The 19,662-nt window shown below is 39.0% G+C and overlaps 1 protein-coding gene across 1 annotated transcript; it reads left to right on the top strand.

Annotated features, from left to right (window-relative positions):
* The first annotated feature begins 3,956 nt into the window (after positions 1 to 3,956).
* Positions 3,957 to 12,293, top strand: dhodh (dihydroorotate dehydrogenase). Its single transcript, XM_084359102.1, has 9 exons — positions 3,957 to 4,054; positions 6,415 to 6,627; positions 6,712 to 6,911; positions 7,965 to 8,047; positions 8,382 to 8,569; positions 8,819 to 8,932; positions 10,166 to 10,319; positions 10,408 to 10,567; positions 11,178 to 12,293. Exons 1-9 carry the CDS (start codon positions 4,037 to 4,039, stop codon positions 11,314 to 11,316), a joined length of 1,269 nt encoding a protein of 422 aa, XP_084215228.1. The 5' UTR covers positions 3,957 to 4,036; the 3' UTR covers positions 11,317 to 12,293.
* Positions 12,294 to 19,662: the final 7,369 nt, after the last annotated feature.

Below are 19,662 nucleotides of genomic sequence, written 5' to 3'. Positions count from 1 at the left end.
TTTTTTCATTGAGAGGAGGAGGATGGCGGTGCTGCAGTTGATGATGTGACTGATTGCTTCATTGTTTTGCAGAGCAAATTCTGCATTCAGTTTTTTAGTGCCGGCCAACAAATGCTGAATGAATTTGTCCTGTGAAATGGAAAAACAGACAACACATCAAATGTGCCATGACAGTTTCTGTAATACAGTGGTGGACTTAAACAGCTCAAATCCCTGGCTAAGATTACAATCATTACCTTGGCCAAGAAAATTATGTTTTCATTTGGCTGTTTTGTCAGCGGGATTACAGATTTTTACAAAACTTGGATGGAGGATGGGTCTCGGCCCAGAATAGACCTCATTAACTTTCGATGTGGATCTGGATAAAGGGATGAATCCAGGCATTTTTTTCTCACTTTCTTTAACATTGTGACATAGGACTTTTTTCAACATTTTTGTTAATCACTCAGGGAATATTGTAAAGGCTCTTAAAAAATTTGAATACGTCTCCAAAGAGGGTAGTAGTAGTTTTTTTTCAGCTGCTTTTTGGGAACAAATAGTGATAGAAACCACCACCAATGTGCAGCTGAGATAATGAGGATTCAGAAAGGTACCAAGGGTGATTAAAGGAGACTGTTGGGCCTTGGCGGAGGTACTCACTCAACTGAGTGCCGTTCTAGTTTTATTATGTGACTCTGTATAACTACAACTCTGTAATAAAAACATATTGGGACTTATTAACCAGTCAACCATTCAGAGGCACGTAGAGGCCTCTAGAGCCCTTCATCTTCCACTGGAAGGGAACTTCTCTAGAGGGCACTTGATCATGTTTTATCTACCATGGGGGCACTTTTGCTCTGTTTTCACAAACATGGAAACCAGGACTGGCAATTGTAATCAGCGCATTAATGAAACACGTTTCACAAGCTTTGTTTAAATGTGGACATACATTACATTTATTTATTCACTTTATGTTTTTGCTCTTGTATGTGGCCTACCTTGTGCTTACTGTCTGATTTTTGTGTATTACATGACTTTAGTATTTGCTTGTAATCCTCCGTATTCTGCTTCTCTCCTTTGTTGTTGTGTTTCTGCTGCTTTGTTTAACCATGCAAATTGTTTTTATAAAGTTACCCACCCTGTTGTCATCTGTTGGCTCCCCTGGTGTCGTTTCCATTCGCAGCAGTTCTTTATCTGCTTCCTGTCTCAGAAAAACAGAACTTGTGAACTTTGAGGATTAATGAACAAAAGGCCAATTCCTGTACTATTCAATAGTCTTCATGATTAACGTGTCAAACAGTCTTTATGTCAAATTAATGAGGCATCTCTCACCTTGAGAAGATTGTTAATGTTATTAACATTGGAACCCATGGCGTCTACATCCCTTCTGCTCCCTGAAATCAAAGTGTGGTTGAGAAGCGGTGTAATAAAAAGAGGCAGAAACATGAATCCAGTTGTGTGACTTCTGTTCTTCACTCTAGCCATTGATGGAAATGAGGAGACACATACTGTAATGTTTCAATTTAACTTACGAGATCTGGCTGCATGACTGGACACTATTGTCTTCTGCAAAAGAAAGATGAACAAAACCAACATATGAAAATGCAGACCGCATCTATATGTCTTCATACTGACATAGAGGGAAAGGTCTCTCTTACCATTGTGTTTGATGAGGACCACAAATCTTTAAAAGAAGAATTACACTTTGAACGAACAGTCTATGGCTTATAAAGTGAAAGAAAACTGCAATAAACTTCACTTATTGTTTTAATAATTTGCAAGAGAAGAGAAGAATAAAACAAATAAAGGGAAAAGGGGAGGAAGGACAGAGTTAACCAGTGATTAGGAAGCTGTTGTTGCTTACCATGGGTGCAGAGGAAGCCTCTTGTCTGGTTGCAGTCAGATGTTACGATGAGCTGAAGAGGATTCAGCTTCATGAATGTGCAGGTGTCCTTTGAAACATTATCATTTTCTACACATAAACAAACAGACAGACAAAACATTAGTAGAGCTTCCTTTAGAGCTTCAGCTGTGTGACTCACCATATCGAATAATTTGTCACTTAAATTAAATACAATTAAATAAAATTAAAACTAATCAATTAGTCTTAAACAAGTTAAAATACAGTTAATAAGCCACATCACAGCGAGCTATCAGAGCCCGGTGTAAGCCTTCAAACCAATTATTCATATAATGGTGACAAAGGCAGCAAATCATCATATTATAGAAGCTGGGAGCAGCCCGATAAATGATTTAACCTTATTCATATTTATCAGCATCACATCCATTAAGTTTTGTTGATGGATTACATTTCTTTTAGCACTAGAAATCATTTTAATTGTGTCAACACACATCTAATGTATTAAGAAGTCAAAGTTTACATATGACCTGTACAGACAGCTTAAGAACGTGAATGCTGTTGTGTCATAAACACTAAAAATGAGCAAAGTGTCAAAATTGCCTCAATTCAAGTTAACTCAACAGTTACGTTTTTAACAAATCATAATCCCTAATCAAATAAAATCTAGTTTGATTGTTGTTTGAGAAAATGCTTCCTGATTTAAAGTGGAATTGTGTTAATTTTCATACTGTATGCTGGCAAAGCTCTTGTACTGCTGTTTGTGTTAAGACAACATTAAAGTTCTGTGTTGTGCTGGAAGTCGGTCATTATTTTACGTTAACAGACTCCATTTCTAAAATAACGTAAGCTACTGTTGCTGGAGCAGAGAGATGCAGAGAGATCCAGCAGCATTAAACAACTTAAACAAATCATCTACGGGCTTGTAGGCAACCGAGATAGATGGGGAAAGTCTCATTTTTCACCTCACGTTACAATGTGCTCACATATGGCCAATAAAAAAGTGATATATACGTGTAAACTGCTACAAATTGTTACATAGAGCCTCTTTAAGTGTTGCATTTGACAAGTTTTAAAAAGTATTAAAAATTCAGACTGTGTTGCTAGCTTCATAAAAAAAAACTGAGTCTTAAACTTAATCAGTGTGTAAGAACCTTCCCTGGGTTCATTGAATAATCTTGTGCTGTTGTAAAGTATTTTTTTTTATGTGTGCTCTTTCCTTTTTTTTTCTGAATTGTCCACCACTCCACATGTAAAGCTTGTGACAGGAGGTTCAAATAGACACTGCTTGTTTTCAGGATCAGAAGCCCAAAACACAATAAACTAAACAGTTACTCACTAATGGCAGGTCCCTGGTTCTTCCCCTCGACCACCTCCCCCAGCCACCAGGTGAAGTTGCTGATATTTCTCTCTCTGGTGATGTTCTTCAGGAAGATTTGGACTGGAGTGTTCATCACCCTCAGAAGTTGCCCTCCTCGCTTTTCACAGCAGCTCCTGGCTTCAGACCAGCTTTTGGATCCCCCAACAAACTCAAAACAGACATTTCTGAAAGCAAATTCACACAGTGCAGGGAAGCCATTGCCTGGACAGGCCTCAGACTGTTCTGGCAAAGATAGAAATCCAGCAGAAATCCACAAAAAGACGGCGGCTCGCAGCAACATGTCCACAGTTATTATAATGCACAGAGCTAAAGCACATAGTGCTGCAGGAGTTGTGGCAGGAGCAGCAACTGAGCAAGATCACTTCCGTCTGCCACATGGAAATTAGGGAGCTTTCTCCAGAAAAACTCTGCATGTGCTCTCAATACATTATGAAAATCACTGCAGACACTCAAACAAGATGCAAAGAGAGAAGGAGTCACTTGGCATCATCACAAAAGGTCACACAAGCTGAACCTTCACTCTGAGGTTTGATATTTTTACTTGCCATTAACATAAGAAAAACAATATATTATTATCATGTGTGTTTTTTTTAATGATACTTTACTTCTTAATATCAAATTACATCCACCTTTAACATCCACCGCCTTCATATTGCCTCTTGAGGACGTCAGAACACGTCACTGGACAGCCAACATCCCTGCAGCTGCACAGCCAGCGTTGAAATATCGCGAGAGAACGTGGAGGAAACCGCGTGTGTTTGTGTAACATGTTAGGAAATGCATTCAGTGCCCTTTAATGCAATGACAGAACTGCGCCCATGGCGGGACACCTGAAGGTAATCTCACAGACAATCTCATATGTTTTGTGTTTGGCTGAACGAGACCTTTTGAAACGTCTCCGCGAAGCTTTTGTTCCCGTTTGCTGGCTCAGTTGCTCCGGCTAAAGTAACGTTAAAGCAGCAAACACTCCTGTTAGCTTTGCTGTGTGTTTGAATGACAAGTCAGCCATAGATGTATTATAACACACACAGAGAAACAGACACACGTGTAAGTTAACACGTGTTGGTTTCCTCCTATCAGCTCTTTGTAAACTAGTGTGGTTATTGTGAAAAGACTGCACGAGACAGATGTTTTTGGTTCATGTATTCAGGAGTAACGTTATGCTAACTTTTAGCTACTTCACTGAGAGAAGTAACTGACCAGTAACTCACTCCAGTCTCCCCCAATGATGAGCTTTTTGTTATCACACATGAAGGTACTGACTCATTAAAGGGGATGGACAGTGAAAATCAGTTATATTCAGCACAAGCTAACTAGCAGGATGTGTACAAGTAGTACAAGTACATTTACTCAAGTAATGGCAGCTTTTCAGATGGGAATATTCTGCTTTTACTTCACAACATTTGATTTTGACACACAAAACATATGATCAACTTGTAAAATATGACGCATGGTTAAAGATGATAGGCCCTACGTACCCAAGAATAACCTGTGTGCACAATTATTACTTTGTGTGCATGCAATTTAAAAACAAATCATCTTCGGGCACCTTGAAGGCACCATAATAACACTCTTAAAGTAGCTGTAGACAGATTATCGTCCCTGTACGATTATTGGGCCGATATTCAGCCTTTTCCAATTATCGGCATCTGTGATTTTTCCGTCAGATTGCTGGTAAAATACATTAATTTAAAAATGTGCTGCTTTGGCTCTGATGCAGCATCATGTAACACAATGTCCGGTCCACAACACATGGTTGGTTACACGTTCACAATTAATAGCCTATAAACACAGAAAATCTGAATCTGCAAAGTAACTTGTAACTAAATGTATCAGGTAAATGTAGTGGAGAGGAAGTATAAAGTAACAGAACATGGAAATACTCAATACCTCTACAGATTATTAGAAATTAAAGAGACTGAAAAACGATATTTGCGACCGATATTCATTTCGAACAACCAGTGATGAAATAAACCTAAGTACAATTTACTCAAGTATTGTTCTGAAGTACAATTTTCAGGTACTTCTCCAGTAATTTTCTGTTACTTTATACTTCCTCTCCTCTACATTTGTTTGATACATTTAGTTATCACTATTTACTTCACTTGTCGACGTTGTGTAGATTGCTGAGGAAGAATGATTTGCCAATCTGACACCCTTGCTTAATCAGTATATCATTCTTATCCAACATACTGAGCTGTATCACACATCACAAACTGCATATATGTCCATTTCCCAAGCGTGTTTAAATGCACACTGATTACGCTTTGAAGTGTAGACTTCCCTTTTGTCATAGAAACGCTTCAATCTCCCAGCCTTGTTAAAATCATGCAGGTGTCTGCAATTATTCTGAATTACTAACCCCCTTCTGAAGACCAAGAGAATTACCTCCCAAAACTGTGGTTCCACTCAACCCTACTGAGTACTTTAGCATCTATTAGATGACTGTTTTGGTTTTCTGACCCGTAACTCTGAATGCAACAACCTTGTGTCCAGCCACTCGTACTGTTATTGAATCTGACAGCATCTTTTACCCTCAAGTAAACTCATCAAGTAAGTAACAAAACCACCACCAGATAGTCTTTAAAGCAGCTATAATGAATATTCAAGCCATGTATTTCCTTCAGGAGTTGGTAGAGACCAAAAACAGCTAAAAAGAGAGTGAATATTGGACTTGCATTTGTCCGGTGGCCAGAAACACATCTGCAAGCAACTGTTTGCGAACAAGTTCACCATTCAAACTAAACTGGTTCATAACTTGTTTCTTCTGACCCCAGATGGCTCAAAAAAATCAGTCATTGCAGGTTTAAACTCATTAACTTGTAGCACAACAGACACCATAAAGATTCCTCTAACAGACATTTTCCAACAGCAGACATTTGTCTCGTCGTAGCAGGAAAAGCATACATCTGATTAATTAATTTAATTTAAAAAAACAATGCTGGCTCTCTTCCATTGGTGTCCCATCAGTCTTTCCGATTTTCATGAGTACACAATATTGTTTTTTATTTTACGCTACCACACATCGTCTTTAGATATGACTCTGATTATTTAACAAAAAACTGTAAAAACTCAGATTATTGTGGAAAATTATGAATGCTATTGTTGAACTACTAACAGTCTATAAACAGTAAAGAACATGAGTCTTTCTGAAGACTCAGTTTCATGTATCAATGTTTCATGTTCTTGTCAACAGAAGCAGTTAAAAGACGCAGTGAAGATCATCAGCTCGGGTAGCCTTCTGTTTGCCTCCTACCTCACTGCGGTTGGAGATGAGCGTTTCTATGCCAACCAGCTGATGCCCCTGCTGCAGAGGATTGTGGGTGCAGAGACGGCTCATGTGCTGGCAGTGAAGGTGATCGGTCTGGGTCTGGTTCCTCTGAAACGCTACCAGGACCCTGCGTCACTGGTGAGCATGTAACCTTTCTTTCTGCTCCCACTGACATCAGAGTCATCGTGGACACTGTAGGACACTGTGTTTACTTATCTACAGGAAGTGAACGTCCTGGGATTAAAGTTCAAAAACCCCATTGGGATCGCAGCGGGGTTTGACAAGCATGGAGAGGCCGTGGACGGATTGTACAAGGTGGGCTTTGGCTTTGTTGAAGTGGGCACAATCACTCCCAAGCCTCAGGAGGGGAACCCCAAACCACGTGTGTTTCGACTAACCACAGATCAGGCAATTATTAACAGGTACGTTTTTGATCAGCTTTTGTCAAAGGAACAGATACATTATGTTAAGGGTATGCTCCCCTGTGTTCACAATGACATGCAGGGCTGAGCAATATAATACCAGAGTGTTTTTTAGTCGTTAAGATACACTCAATTTATTAGGTACTCTAAACATAGCTTTTTGATTATCTTTCTTTTATCATTACTTATCCAAAACTTTGAAAATTAAAAAAAAAGGTTGAAACTGAATAGAGATTTAGTTTTTTAAAGCAGCAGCTCATGACATTTTTTCTGTTCTCTTTGTTGACCATGTTTCTGAGCTCCAAGGCCTACTTTTCTGTTTGATCTTACAAAGAGTTTATTCAATTTATATAACCGTAAAGAACCACATTAGGCTTAGGTTATGGTAAAATCCTTACACAAGAGCAGGAGACGGTAATGTTACTGCATAATGTTGTTTTTCACTTGGCTCAGTGCAAAGAGATTATGCTGCCTACAGGTTCGCTTTATTTACCAAGCCGTGAATCAGTCCATAGGTTTAAACCCATCTCTTTGCAGAGCTGCGCTAAATGAAGGAATGCTTCTTTACCAGCTCTTTGATGATTTTCTCTCATTATGAACAGTGAAATTGGTGATTTATATTAATTTGCATTTATGATGTATTGCAACAAACAGTATACCTCTGAGTTAAATCTGTGCCAGTGAACAATCTGTTATAAAAGACTCCATATTCTGTAGATATTTTTAATGTTGTAGCTGTAAGTGCACTTGATTGGATTAATGTTAAATTCATGTACAATTCATAAAAAGCACAACATCTGTCAGAAATGTTGCAGTATGTCCTTGATACAATATCATGCAGATATACCAACAAATTAGTGACATTTCCTGGAGATGTCTGTATGATGTGTTGTCGCAACAATAAAGTTTGTACTGTATAACAAGATCTCTCATTATAATAACAAGCAATTTATCATCATTTATCGCCATCCATGGCTATAAGGAAGCTGGTACCCATAGGTGTCATTTATTGTACACTGAGGACACTGAATGTGTGTGCGCACTTCTCAACAGATACGGATTCAACAGCTGTGGTTTGGTGGATGCACAACAGAGGCTGAAGGCCAGAGAAGGCACTCAGGAACAGCAAAGTAAAGGTTAGCAGGCGCTCCAGCTTCTCGTTTTATGTGAAAGTCATTTATAAATTTGTGTGTGTGTTATTATTTACTTTTCACTTGGTCTGTAATGAGAAAGCTAGATAATAAATTGTCTCCATGGTAAAATACATGATTTTACTTATTTTAATGCTCTTGATCTGTCCTTGTCTCATGGTTTATTGTGTCTGATCCATACCTGCTTACAGCCCATTTAGCACATCAGCAACCGCTGCCCTAGTTGAGTCATGCGTCTGATGATGCAGTGGGGGTTTGTGCTTGTCTGAACTCTCCTATTTGTGTGTGTGTTTGCATACGTGTGCGTCTGTGTTTATAGCTGGCCTTCCCCTGGGCATAAACCTGGGGAAGAACAAGCTGTCCCAGGACGCAGGGGCAGATTACTTGGAGGGGGTGAGAGTGCTGGGCCCGCTGGCTGACTACCTGGTGGTCAACGTCAGCAGTCCAAATACTCCAGGTCTGCGGGATCTACAGGGGAAGGCTGAGCTCCACCAGCTACTGCAAACGGTACGACTGTGCAGATGTTAAAAGACTGGGTTGGTAAACTCGGTGAAAATTCAGTAGCTGGCCTCATTACCCAGCTTTTCCCCCTCAACATTGATTGAACTTGCTTTTAAATTTTAAATTAAAAAAAGTCCTATAATGACTGAATTTGTCCCTTCCCATTCTTACACCATCTAGTTGTCGAGTTTATAATACTCTCAGCTCTCTCTGCCCCCTCGCCTGACGTCCTCACATTCTTAACAATCTGCTCAGGTGTTGAAGGCGCGTGATGCCCTGCAGGGAGAAAGCAAACCTCCGGTCCTGGTGAAGATCGCTCCTGACCTCACTGCACAGGACAAACGAGACATTGCTGATGTTGTCACTGAGGTGGGTAATTATTTGTTGCAGTTTTTATTATTGTTTTCAGAATTGTGCCTTTTGATTTTTTTTTTTTTTTTAGCTTATTCTTAAACACATTTTTTTTACAATCTCTTTTCTTTTTAATCCTTTGGCCTTTCATTACTATATTTTCTGTAATGTTTTCTAATCATCAGATTATCTTCCTTATCTGTGGAGTGTCTTTGAAGCAAAATGGATTTAATTTTTAATTGTCATTTTTAGACTGTCAATCTGGTTAATGCAAACAAAACAAAACAGTTATAAGGGTCTATACATTCTCCTTTTGTTGAAATAAGTTTTGAATCTGTAGTGGTTTAAGGCTTATCTTTAATTCTGTTAAGTAAGTTCAGCTCCTTCTCTGACGACAGAAGAGTCACCATCACATGCTCTTATGTAAACCACACACACCCTTTACAAGGGCGCAGCCACCTTCTTGTTTGAATGACATCTGGGTTGCTGGTCACTTAAATGTGACTCTACAAAACAACTCAACTTAAAGCGTCATTAAACTCTCCCTCTTAGTTATCTAAAAAAGAAAAAAAAGAAAGGAAAACTTTATTTGTACAGCATCTGTGAAAACAATGTGTTTTAGAAGGAAATGTAAACATTTTGGCACTACAATTAAATAAAATCAAGCAAATCAGTGTACAGACAATGAATACAAATTTACACATTTTAATAAAACGTTTATAAACTACAGATTATTCTCAGATCCTCAGGAAAAGCAACTTAGTGGCTGCTATATATAAAATTAATTTAAACTAGTATAAATCAAGTTACTGAGCTTTGATGCAGTAACTTTTTTTTTTTTGTTTGCACAAAATCTCATGGTAAGATTGAAGATCTGTGGTGCTCACTATTATAATTTCCTTTTCTTAAACCTCAGCAGTGCAGTTTAACCAAAAATTTAGAGTTGCTCATGCTGGCTCCTCTCTTCCTGTCTTCTCTGGTAATCTCATCATCACTTGAGCAGGTTTAGAAACAACAGAGAGGCGTTTTTGTGCTCGTTGGAGCGAGGAGGAAACAAACCTTAATGGAAGAGACATTTAGGAGGGCAAATAAAGCGCAGTTTTAACAGCACTCTCTTTTTGTCACAGTACACTTCACATTAGAGGTCTGTATAGTTGCCTACAAACATCAGTTCTGCTCCTGTGCATCCAGGTCCATGCAGTATGTCACTCATTTCCTGTCCTCTTCTTGGTGAACGTTCTGTGTTTGCAGCTGGGAGTGGATGGTTTAATGGTGACTAACACCACAGTGTCCAGACCAGAGACGCTTCAGGATCCCAATAAGTCTGAGGTCGGGGGGCTAAGTGGCCAGCCTCTCAAAGACCTCTCGACTAACACTGTGAGAGAGATGTACAACCTCACCAAAGGTACCTTTTTGCACACCAGTGTTTTCTGCCCATTTCTGATCACCTGACTCTCAAAAACCTACATGTAAAAAACACAATGTTTTTGTAGGTAAAGTACCAATAGTTGGAATCGGTGGTGTGGCCAGTGGACAGGATGCTCTGGATAAGATCCGTGCTGGTGCATCGCTGGTTCAGCTTTACACAGCTTTGACCTACCAGGGTCCGCCCATAGTGACGAAGATAAAACGAGAGTTGGAACAACTTCTCAAGTGAGTATGACTGCGAATGTTAACTAAAAGTCAGGGCAATTCTTCTAGTGGAGGTTAGACGTTTATTCAAGGGGTTCTTCTTGAATAATTAAAGGATGATTCTGGTTTATTTAAACATCAGTCTAGAGGCCTTGACGCAGTACACTGACATCAAGTTAGACAATCAGACAAGTTTTGAGCAAACCCTCAGGTCGCTTAGACTCATTTGAAAAAGAAAATTGTTACCAATAATTACAGTTAGAAATAGTCATTACAATTTATGAGTAAATTCGCTGGTTCAAGTTTACCTAGCTGTTTCACCTAGCTTTCATCATCTTGCTCATTTCTGGCTTTTTGGTTTTTTTTGCATTGTTGCTATGTTCCCAGATCGCAGCAGTTACTTTGAATCATCATAACTGATGTAAATGATATTTCAATCTGTGTAATTAAGACCAAGATAGACTATTTATATTTCAGTGTTTAGAAAAAATTCTATTGCATCAGCCGTCTTCTCAAAGACATACAGCATTAGTTTTCCTCTTGCACATAATTTGCTTTGTCTTTCAGCTATGGAAATATCCTTCAGTTCTCAATGTGATTATATTCTCATTCCTACAAATGTGTTTTACAGAGAACAAGGTTTCCGCAGTGTATCAGAGGCAATCGGAGCAGATCACAGGGCAGCAGACAGGTCGACTCAGAAGCTGAGCCTGCTGAAAGAGATGGCCAACACAGAAGCAGCACCTGTAGCTGCCACCACGTCCTACTAGGCAATATGATCCTCAATTCTTCCTGAACTGTGATGGATGCTGAGTAATTTGTCCATCCGTCCGTCTTGAGTGAGAATATTTTCAGCATTTGTGTCGAGGAGTGCAAATGCTGAACGCACCGGATATCAGCTTCTCACCTTTTACTTGAACATGATGTTAAAGTGATTAATGATGTTGCATCTCCACATTAAGAAGCTCAGATCTGTTTGTAAGTTTATTTCAGATGTTTATCCTTTGTTACAGTGTAACAGCAGTTAGTGATTCTCAAGTGCACTCTGACACCAAAGTGCTTTTAAATTTTTCAAACTCAAACGTTTATTTTTCCAACTGTTTTCCTTGTGTATAAAGAAAATATTCTGACATGATGTAATGAGGATAAAATAGCAAAAGTTGTTTCTTCTTCTGCATTTTAGGGATTGTCTTATACAGAAGTTGTAATGTACATCCAAATGTGGTATTATTCGCTGCACATCCAAATATAGATGCTGGCAGTGTAAAATATTCATAGATGCACAAAAGTCCAATCAGTCACAGCTCGAATGTTATTTGGGTTTCATGATCAAGGTATTTATTTGGCTGGGTGCCATGAGAGAGGACCTGGAGAAGGACATTATTTGTTAGCTCTTTAGTTTAAGGCTACTGTAAGTCCTAACCCTGACATCTTCTCAAATAAAAGTGTGATGTTTTTCTTATTCATGGCTGACGTCCTGGTGAGGCCAAGCCAGCATATTGGTATGGAAAACCCCCAGTTTTTGCACCAGAGAGCTGTGTCATATTACATCATTTATGTTGGCATTTCTCATGTTTTCAGTTTTACTGTCATCTCTAGCTGACATTGTCGGAAGCTGTCGAATAGAGCCATGGATTCAGTATTCTGTATATAAAAGATATCCAGTTTGAAAGATCCACAACTGGAATCAAACTACTGTTAAATCCTCGATTAATTACAGAAAGAATAAATGGGGATTTTTCAAGAATTCTCGCTAATCTTTGTGCTAATGTGACTGCACGGCAACACGTTGGACAAACAAGACCCTTGATTTTTATTATGTGTATAATTCTAAATCTCCTGTTGTAATTCATGGACCCCGGAGGATGAACCATACTGACTGTGGTGGCTGCTCAATTTGCTATATTACCACCTTCAGACCAAATTTTCACTTGCACATTAAAATCGAAATAGACAACTTTTCCTAAGTAGCGTTTCCAAGTGATAACGTAAATAACAACACAGGACAATGTGTGAGTTTATTCAATAATTTAATCTACAATGGAAATGGATCGCCATTTTATCCTTTTTCTTGGGTGACCGTGTGAGGACAACATTTTAAAGTGATAGCAAAGTGTAAAGGTCACCAATGTAAACAGCGATCGTTTGGTTATTCTATATCCATTACATGGTGCCATCGACATTTACTTGATAATTATACGTTGACGCAGGAAACTTGTCTGCAAATCTGTTGCTGAGATTAGCATGACATTTGCACAAAACTGAAATGTTATGTAGACGGTCCTGTGAGATTATTTTAACTGATTTTAAATAATCTATTTTTCATTAAGGACAAGGACTTTCAAAATAAATGGATCATTATTGTTCCATTTGGTCAGAGTGAGTTGGCTGTTTTGATACTTTATTTTTTTTTCCAGCACCAAAAAACCTTGAAGCAATAATGAAAGAAACATGCACCCTTAGAGAGGCTGGATTCTTATTATATCATTATCGAGACTCGCAGGCTTTGTAAGGAAAGGTGTCGTTAAGAGCAGGAACAAGATAAAGTACTTTTGTTGAATCTGAATGCACTTGCACAGTGTGACATCGCTAAATTTCAACGAACCCTTGTGTTCTTGTGAATGCGGAGAACAGCACGTGTTAAGATGAATGATTCACACGCACTGGAGAACATGCTGTAAGGTACAACTAAAATAAAGAGCAAGGTAACTGTGGGATAAACTGCAGTAGTTGTACTTTGCACCAGTACAAAAATCATCTTCCTTAGTCCTCCTGCAGAGAAACTTCCTCTGCCTGAACAGAGTGAAGTCAGCTGATCCTAATCCTCCTCCTCCGCAGCAGCAGCAAACACAGGGAAGTTCTGTTGATTGAAGAGATTTTCAGTCTTCAAGGAGCTAAAATGACTTTGCTATCATCCCTGCAGCAATACAGGAAGCCCTTCAAGTACTCTTCGCTTGAGCTGAACTATCACTCTCCTCCTATTAGCTGTGGGCAACGTGTCCTCCCACTGGTGGAGGCTGCTGCTTCCCTTTATTGTTATTCTTGGGTTTTTCCTCGGCCATTGACACATTGAGATGCCTTCCTTGCCTATCACAACACTGCCTGCAGTGGTCATTAGACATAGCCAGTGAAGGCAGCAGTTCTGTGAGGATCAGCTGTGAGCTGACGCGCCTCCTTCTCCCTCTCCTCAGGCCAAGTACAGACTGGCTTGTTTCCTGTATGTGGTGTCACAGAGGGAGGAGAACCTTCCAGATGAGCAAAACTTTAAAACTGTTTGCCACTTAGATGCGCAGTTTCCTCATATAACATTGATTATAGCTGGGAGGCAGCACTTATCTGTCCCTGAGATGCAATTTGTATCATTGATACAAGCTAAAAGCAAATAGGTAAAGGAAGAACACTGGTGCTCATAGTATCCACCTTTGTGCATGTATTTGCATGTATGCATGAGTGTTCGAACATTGTTTTTCCAGGCTTTTGTAGGCTGGCTAACCAACACGCTAATAAACTGTTATCTGAGGAGAGCAGATGTCTTGTAATACACAGAGAGCCAGTGAGGAGGAGGGAATTCGTCCTTGTTTGACTGCAGACAGAGAAAAAAAGAAGATAAACAGCAGTGAATGAACATAAAAGACACATTCTGCCTGTGTAATTTGTGTGCAACACACGTCACCCAAACAATGCTAATGCAGAAGAACAGGAGGAAAAACAAATGGACTGGGGTCAGACACACTACATGGCTTGGCTTGCTTCCTCATTGAGGAATAGGGCTACATCACTATGCTAGGCCTGCAACCAGTTAATGTTTTCATTATTGATGAAACCTAATACGTTTTTTGGAATAATTATTTGTTCATAAAAAAGGTAGACCAATGTGATCCTTTTACATAGCTATTTTAATCTGACCATCAGTCCAAAAATACTAAGATACTGCATGCAGTTTAAAACGATATGAAACACAGAAAAATAATAATATATAATAATATTATAATAATATTTGGCACTTTATAGTCAAAGCTTGTAGTGTGACTCCAAGGATGGCAGTATTGGCTCCACAACTTTGGTGCTCAACATTACAACTATTGGACGGATTGTCATGAAATGTTGTACGGACATATGTTTCCTGGAGGATGAACAAACAATACAAACACAGCTAAGCAAATAGGCTCAAGCCTCAATTTAAGTGTATAGTTATGCCGTACACCGTTAGAAGGCTTAGATTCTTGTAATTCTACTGATGCAAACCATTTCAAGATAAAACCATATCAGCAAGGTACAATTAACACAAAAAGCTAGCATATACAAAGTTTTGCATACACACCAATAAAATGTTTCATCTCATTTGAGCAGATATGAGCTTCTATGCCCGCCCTAGAGTCTACAACAGTCAATGAGCGATTGTGTAGACAAGTGACCCACTCTCTCTTTGTTCTCCTCTCTCCTGAGCCACTTACCTGCCAGCCTCTGCATGATTGATGCATTATGTAGCCAATGAGATTTCAATTCCAGCACTATATAGTTTATATCAGTTTTTAAAGCCGCAAACTTGGAAATTATATAAGTCTATGTAGTTTTATGCCTTTTGCTCTTTGAAAATGAACATTTAACAAATGTTAGGTCAAGCACCAAATGTAACTTCCTGGAGAAGGGCAATTGATTGTTGAGTCTCATCCCTGGGTCTTCAATTCCGGAGGCTGTAGGTTGGTGTTTGACCCGAGCTGCCAATAATCCAAAAAATAATCTCCCTCAAACATTGACTTTATGTATTTCAATTACAAATTTTCCGTCTAATTCTATTACTTACATTCTGAATAAAGTATATCATGTAATGCAAAATATTTCTATCAGCTGATGTGAATAAATCAAATAACAGTCCGCTAACAACTAAGTCTAACAGCCTAATGTGGGTTAAATAACAACAAACATAATTTGTTTGTTGTCAGCAGCTGAAGATCTCTGGAAGTGCATACAGCACTGTACTGTTGGTACATCAGCAAAGCTAATTATTTAGAAATAAGTAAAACATGAGATTACCAAAACCTTTTTATGTGTTAAAAGATGGAAGCAGCCCCCGGAAAAAACGCACATAACAGTCTGGAATTTGTTAAAAGGCATTTCAAAGAGCTTGCGACAAAAAGGTTGTTGGGTTTGCTGAAAGCAGAATGCAGGGAACCTTACTATGAAATGTGTTGATGGCAGCATCATGCTATGGGGAGGCTTGTAAGTGAATAGAGACAAATGTCGGGAACTTCTTCAGAAGAAACCTGCGTTACACTGCCAAAGACCTATACACCATTCAAACAGGACCGTGACCACAAACACAGAGGCGATAACAACACTGGAACAACTTCAGAGCAGGAGCAAAGCCCTGCAGAGACACATGCCAAAACTTCGACTTACTGAAAACCAGTTAAATTTGCTGGAAAAAGCCATTCACAGACGATCCCAGTTTGACTGAGCCATAGCAAATCTGTGGAGGAGGCTGAGTGCTCAAGATATATAGGTTCATCCGCTTTGACTCAAAATAAGGTTTGTGGATAAAAAGATGTGTGTGTGTTGCCATTGAATATATTTTAAAAGCTTCTTACCTCTGCTTCATGCAGTGCAGTGCATGTGTAACTTTACAGTGTGTTTTCTTGTAATTTAAACCTACATGTGGATATGTGGCACTATTTAGTTGTACACAGAACTGCACGTCTCGAACGTGTAACTCTGTATATCAAGGAACAGCATCATCAACTCATAGATGCAGCAGCTGACAGTACTTTATTATCATCACGGCAGAGCAAAAGATGAACGCAGAATCCAATTGTCACAACACTTTTACGACCAAAATTAGTTTTAAAATGGCGTACGGTATAAAATTGAGGCAGTCTTGAATGAAGGAAGGCCCTCAATGAATCAAATTCTGAAAAAATGGGTGAAACACATCAATGGACAGTAAAGTGGATGTCAAGCAGGCGTGATTATGTAAGCTGTCGGTGCTGTCCGAGGTGTTCGTTTGCCATAAGGAAGAGGAGGAGGAGGACTGACAGCTGTGAGCTTGTCGAGTCAGGTCAACCAAATAGGCATAAATGTTCTTTCTGAATCGTGATGGTAATGATGCAATGTTATCTGGATATTTTATATTAAATTATTTCCAGCCTGAAATTATTATAGTAAGATGGTGGTGGTGGTGGGAGAGCTGATGATTTTTTATGATATTTTTTTTGTGAAATTATGTGAGAATAATGTTGTTGGTTTGCTAATTAGATGCATTATTTTGCAGTAATACCCTAAAGGGCTGCATACAATATTATGTACAATTTTAAGAAACATCAAGCATTTATAGATAGTGTCTAAATATTATGTACGCAAACAATTTGATATCAATCATTTACAGTTATAGTAAAGGAAAGTATGTCCCTGGTGACCACAACAGATAACGAAACAAGCAGGTAAATTCTTAAGCTCAGTTTACACTTTAGCATTGCTGCATCTTGTCATGATTTGGGTTTTTGGTTAAGTTGTTTCCTGTTTTATTTTTGTAAATTCATCCTCATGCGTTTCATGTTTTACTCTCCACTTCCTTTCTTGTGTTTCTTCTGCCCATTTCTGATTGCCCTATTAGTTTCACCTGTCTCTCATTAATCGTCCCTCCGTTGTGTAAGTCTGTGTCTTTGCGTCTGTTTTTGTCCTCACGTCAGTCCTGCACTTCTTGTCTGTTCCCCAGTCCTGTTTTGCTCCTGATGTCATTTGTCTGTGCAAACGCTCCTCAGTGTTTCAGGTTTTTGTTCCCCATTACTTTCTGGTTTGTTCATTGTTTTTGCTGCCTTAGTTTTGACTTGGATTGTTGCCTTTTTGTCTGCATTTCGATTTTTTTTGGATACCTGCTTTGTAAATAATGCTCGCCTTTTGTTTCCAACCTGCCTGCCTCACTGTGTCTGCATTTGAATTTATCACTATCACATTATGATTACCTGCAGCGTCGGGCATGGCTTCAGTCTTCATTCAATATGCAAGAAGCCAATGCTTATACCTTCTGCTGCTTATTCTACACAACTCTTTTTCAACCCTACACTGCTGTCTCATCTTAAGTCGATTCAGTGGCTGTCATTAAGTTCCTAATTTTCTTATGTACACATGCGGTAGATGGTTTTCAGTTTATAATATTCTCTTTGTGTAAGATGTGTAAGATAAAATAATCACATTTTCGACATGGCAATCCCTTTCATATTTCATATAGCTCATTTGTGGTAGAGGCACTGACATTAGTAGAGGAGAATGTTTGACTGCATGCTGCTGTGTGGTTTGTTGATCCTGTATGCACAAGCGCACAACTGTAAATATACTGTAGGTCCACAGTGGGCACCAGCGTCACCACACCCTCTTTGTCTTTCACACATCACTGCACTTAATGCAAATGAGAGCTGAGCTCACTGGGACCACAATGCAGCCACGTTGCAGCAAGCACAGGAGACAGTTTTTCCAATATCAAATGATTTGCTTCTGGATCTTTATATACAGCAGGATGACCTTGCATCAGCCTGAAGGTCTGGGGGATGTAGAAAGCAGGAAATATTCCCTATATGCCAATATAAGTCTGGCATAGAAGATAATTCCAATAGAGGAAAATAAGTCCAATTTTTGTCATTATGTATGAAGAAATGAAAACAAACATTAAAATGATGGACCGTGAAAAAGCCTCGATGCATCTGCAGTGCAGTGTGACTCGAGTACAGACCCTAGTGTCCTTCTGCAGATGGCTGTTATGAAAGCTGGTGAAGCCTCTGGCTACAGGAAGTCACAGGTGTGATGGAGGCAGACAGAGTCATAAACGACACACCACGCTGCCCAAACCGATTACCACTGATGGGAGTATGCGTATACATACAAGACGCACAGAAGGCAGGGGATAGGTGCTTCAATATAAATCTGTTTATGGGCTATTTTTTCACATGAATTATGCATGTACACGTTTCATTTCAAAATACAAAAATACATCTCTATACAAAAGACACTGTACTTTAACTCCCCCTATTAACCATTTTTAAGAAGCAGGAAAACATTTAATAATTGCTTTATAAAACACTACAATATATCTGAGTGGTCTGATCACAAGTGGACAGCTTTAAGCCTGTCATTAACATGCATCCCAACACCTGTCTCAAGTGGCCACTTGTGATCAGACCTCACTTCCCTGCTCTATATGCAAATAGACACATTCATCCCTGGAACAAATGGATATCACGTGTTTTTATACAATGAAAGAAATATCTTTATTTATAACATTTGCCGAATTAACAAGTAGGCCTAAACAGTTAAGAAAGCGTTGTAGACAGCGTTTCACAATGTTGATAACGTTTTTCTTAATGCAACAAGTCTCAAAATTGACCAGTTTTTAAAGGGAGTCTGGGGTTTTTCTGCTTCCAAGTCTTTGAAGAGCTTCCTCCTTTGAAGCAATGCCAGTCATAATAGGTGACTTATTTTTTACAAGTGAAATTACATTTTTGTTGCTACAGAGAGAATGAAGAACTGGAAAAAGGTATAGTTGGATACCATAACCAAATCTCAGGTAATGGTGCTTGAACAGTTGTAAACGTGCTGAGAACACAAGCAAACCTCACAAGTGCCATTGGGGTTTCGATGTAGCTAAAAAAACGTGACCCCTATGTGACACATGCTGCTGCAATTTAAAATCTAAACATCGTTTATATCAATGATATGTAAGCAAATTACATTTTACTTTGCTGTCTGTTACTGTACATAATAAAGTTCACAGGATGTTTCAAGGCAACAGTGCATAGGTCCCACTTTTAGTGGCCCTTATTCTATTTTTAGCGTTGTCCTACAGTTGTTTCAGGTTTTACGTAACTCCCACTTCCGAGAAAGTAAGCAAACATCTACTCACTCTCAGCCATGCAGTAGAGCCATATGGGACTTCAGCTCTCATTAGCCCAAGACAGCATGAAGCCAGTCGACTGAAAGGCATCTTTCAGCCCTGGAAGTGGTTCCACTACAGCGCTTTAATAAGTTAACCCAGCCCGATACATACATTTAATTAATGCAAATATTCATGAAAAGCCAAGCCTAATGAACTCTATGTCAAAAAACATAGATAAAAAACATTCGACTGT

Source organism: Pagrus pagrus (genome assembly GCF_965226575.1).
Source record: "Pagrus pagrus genome assembly, chromosome: 1".
Lineage (NCBI taxonomy): Eukaryota > Metazoa > Chordata > Actinopteri > Spariformes > Sparidae > Pagrus > Pagrus pagrus.
Note: the sequence above shows the minus strand (reverse complement) of the source record. Positions and strands in the feature narration are given on the sequence as shown.

Excerpts from the sequence above, each read along its gene's own strand:
- dhodh (XM_084359102.1), top strand. Across the intron at positions 10,320-10,407 it reads GATGTACAACCTCACCAAAG|GTAAAGTACCAATAGTTGGA; the intron begins GTACCTTTTTGC and ends ATGTTTTTGTAG. Across the intron at positions 10,568-11,177 it reads GAGTTGGAACAACTTCTCAA|AGAACAAGGTTTCCGCAGTG; the intron begins GTGAGTATGACT and ends TGTGTTTTACAG.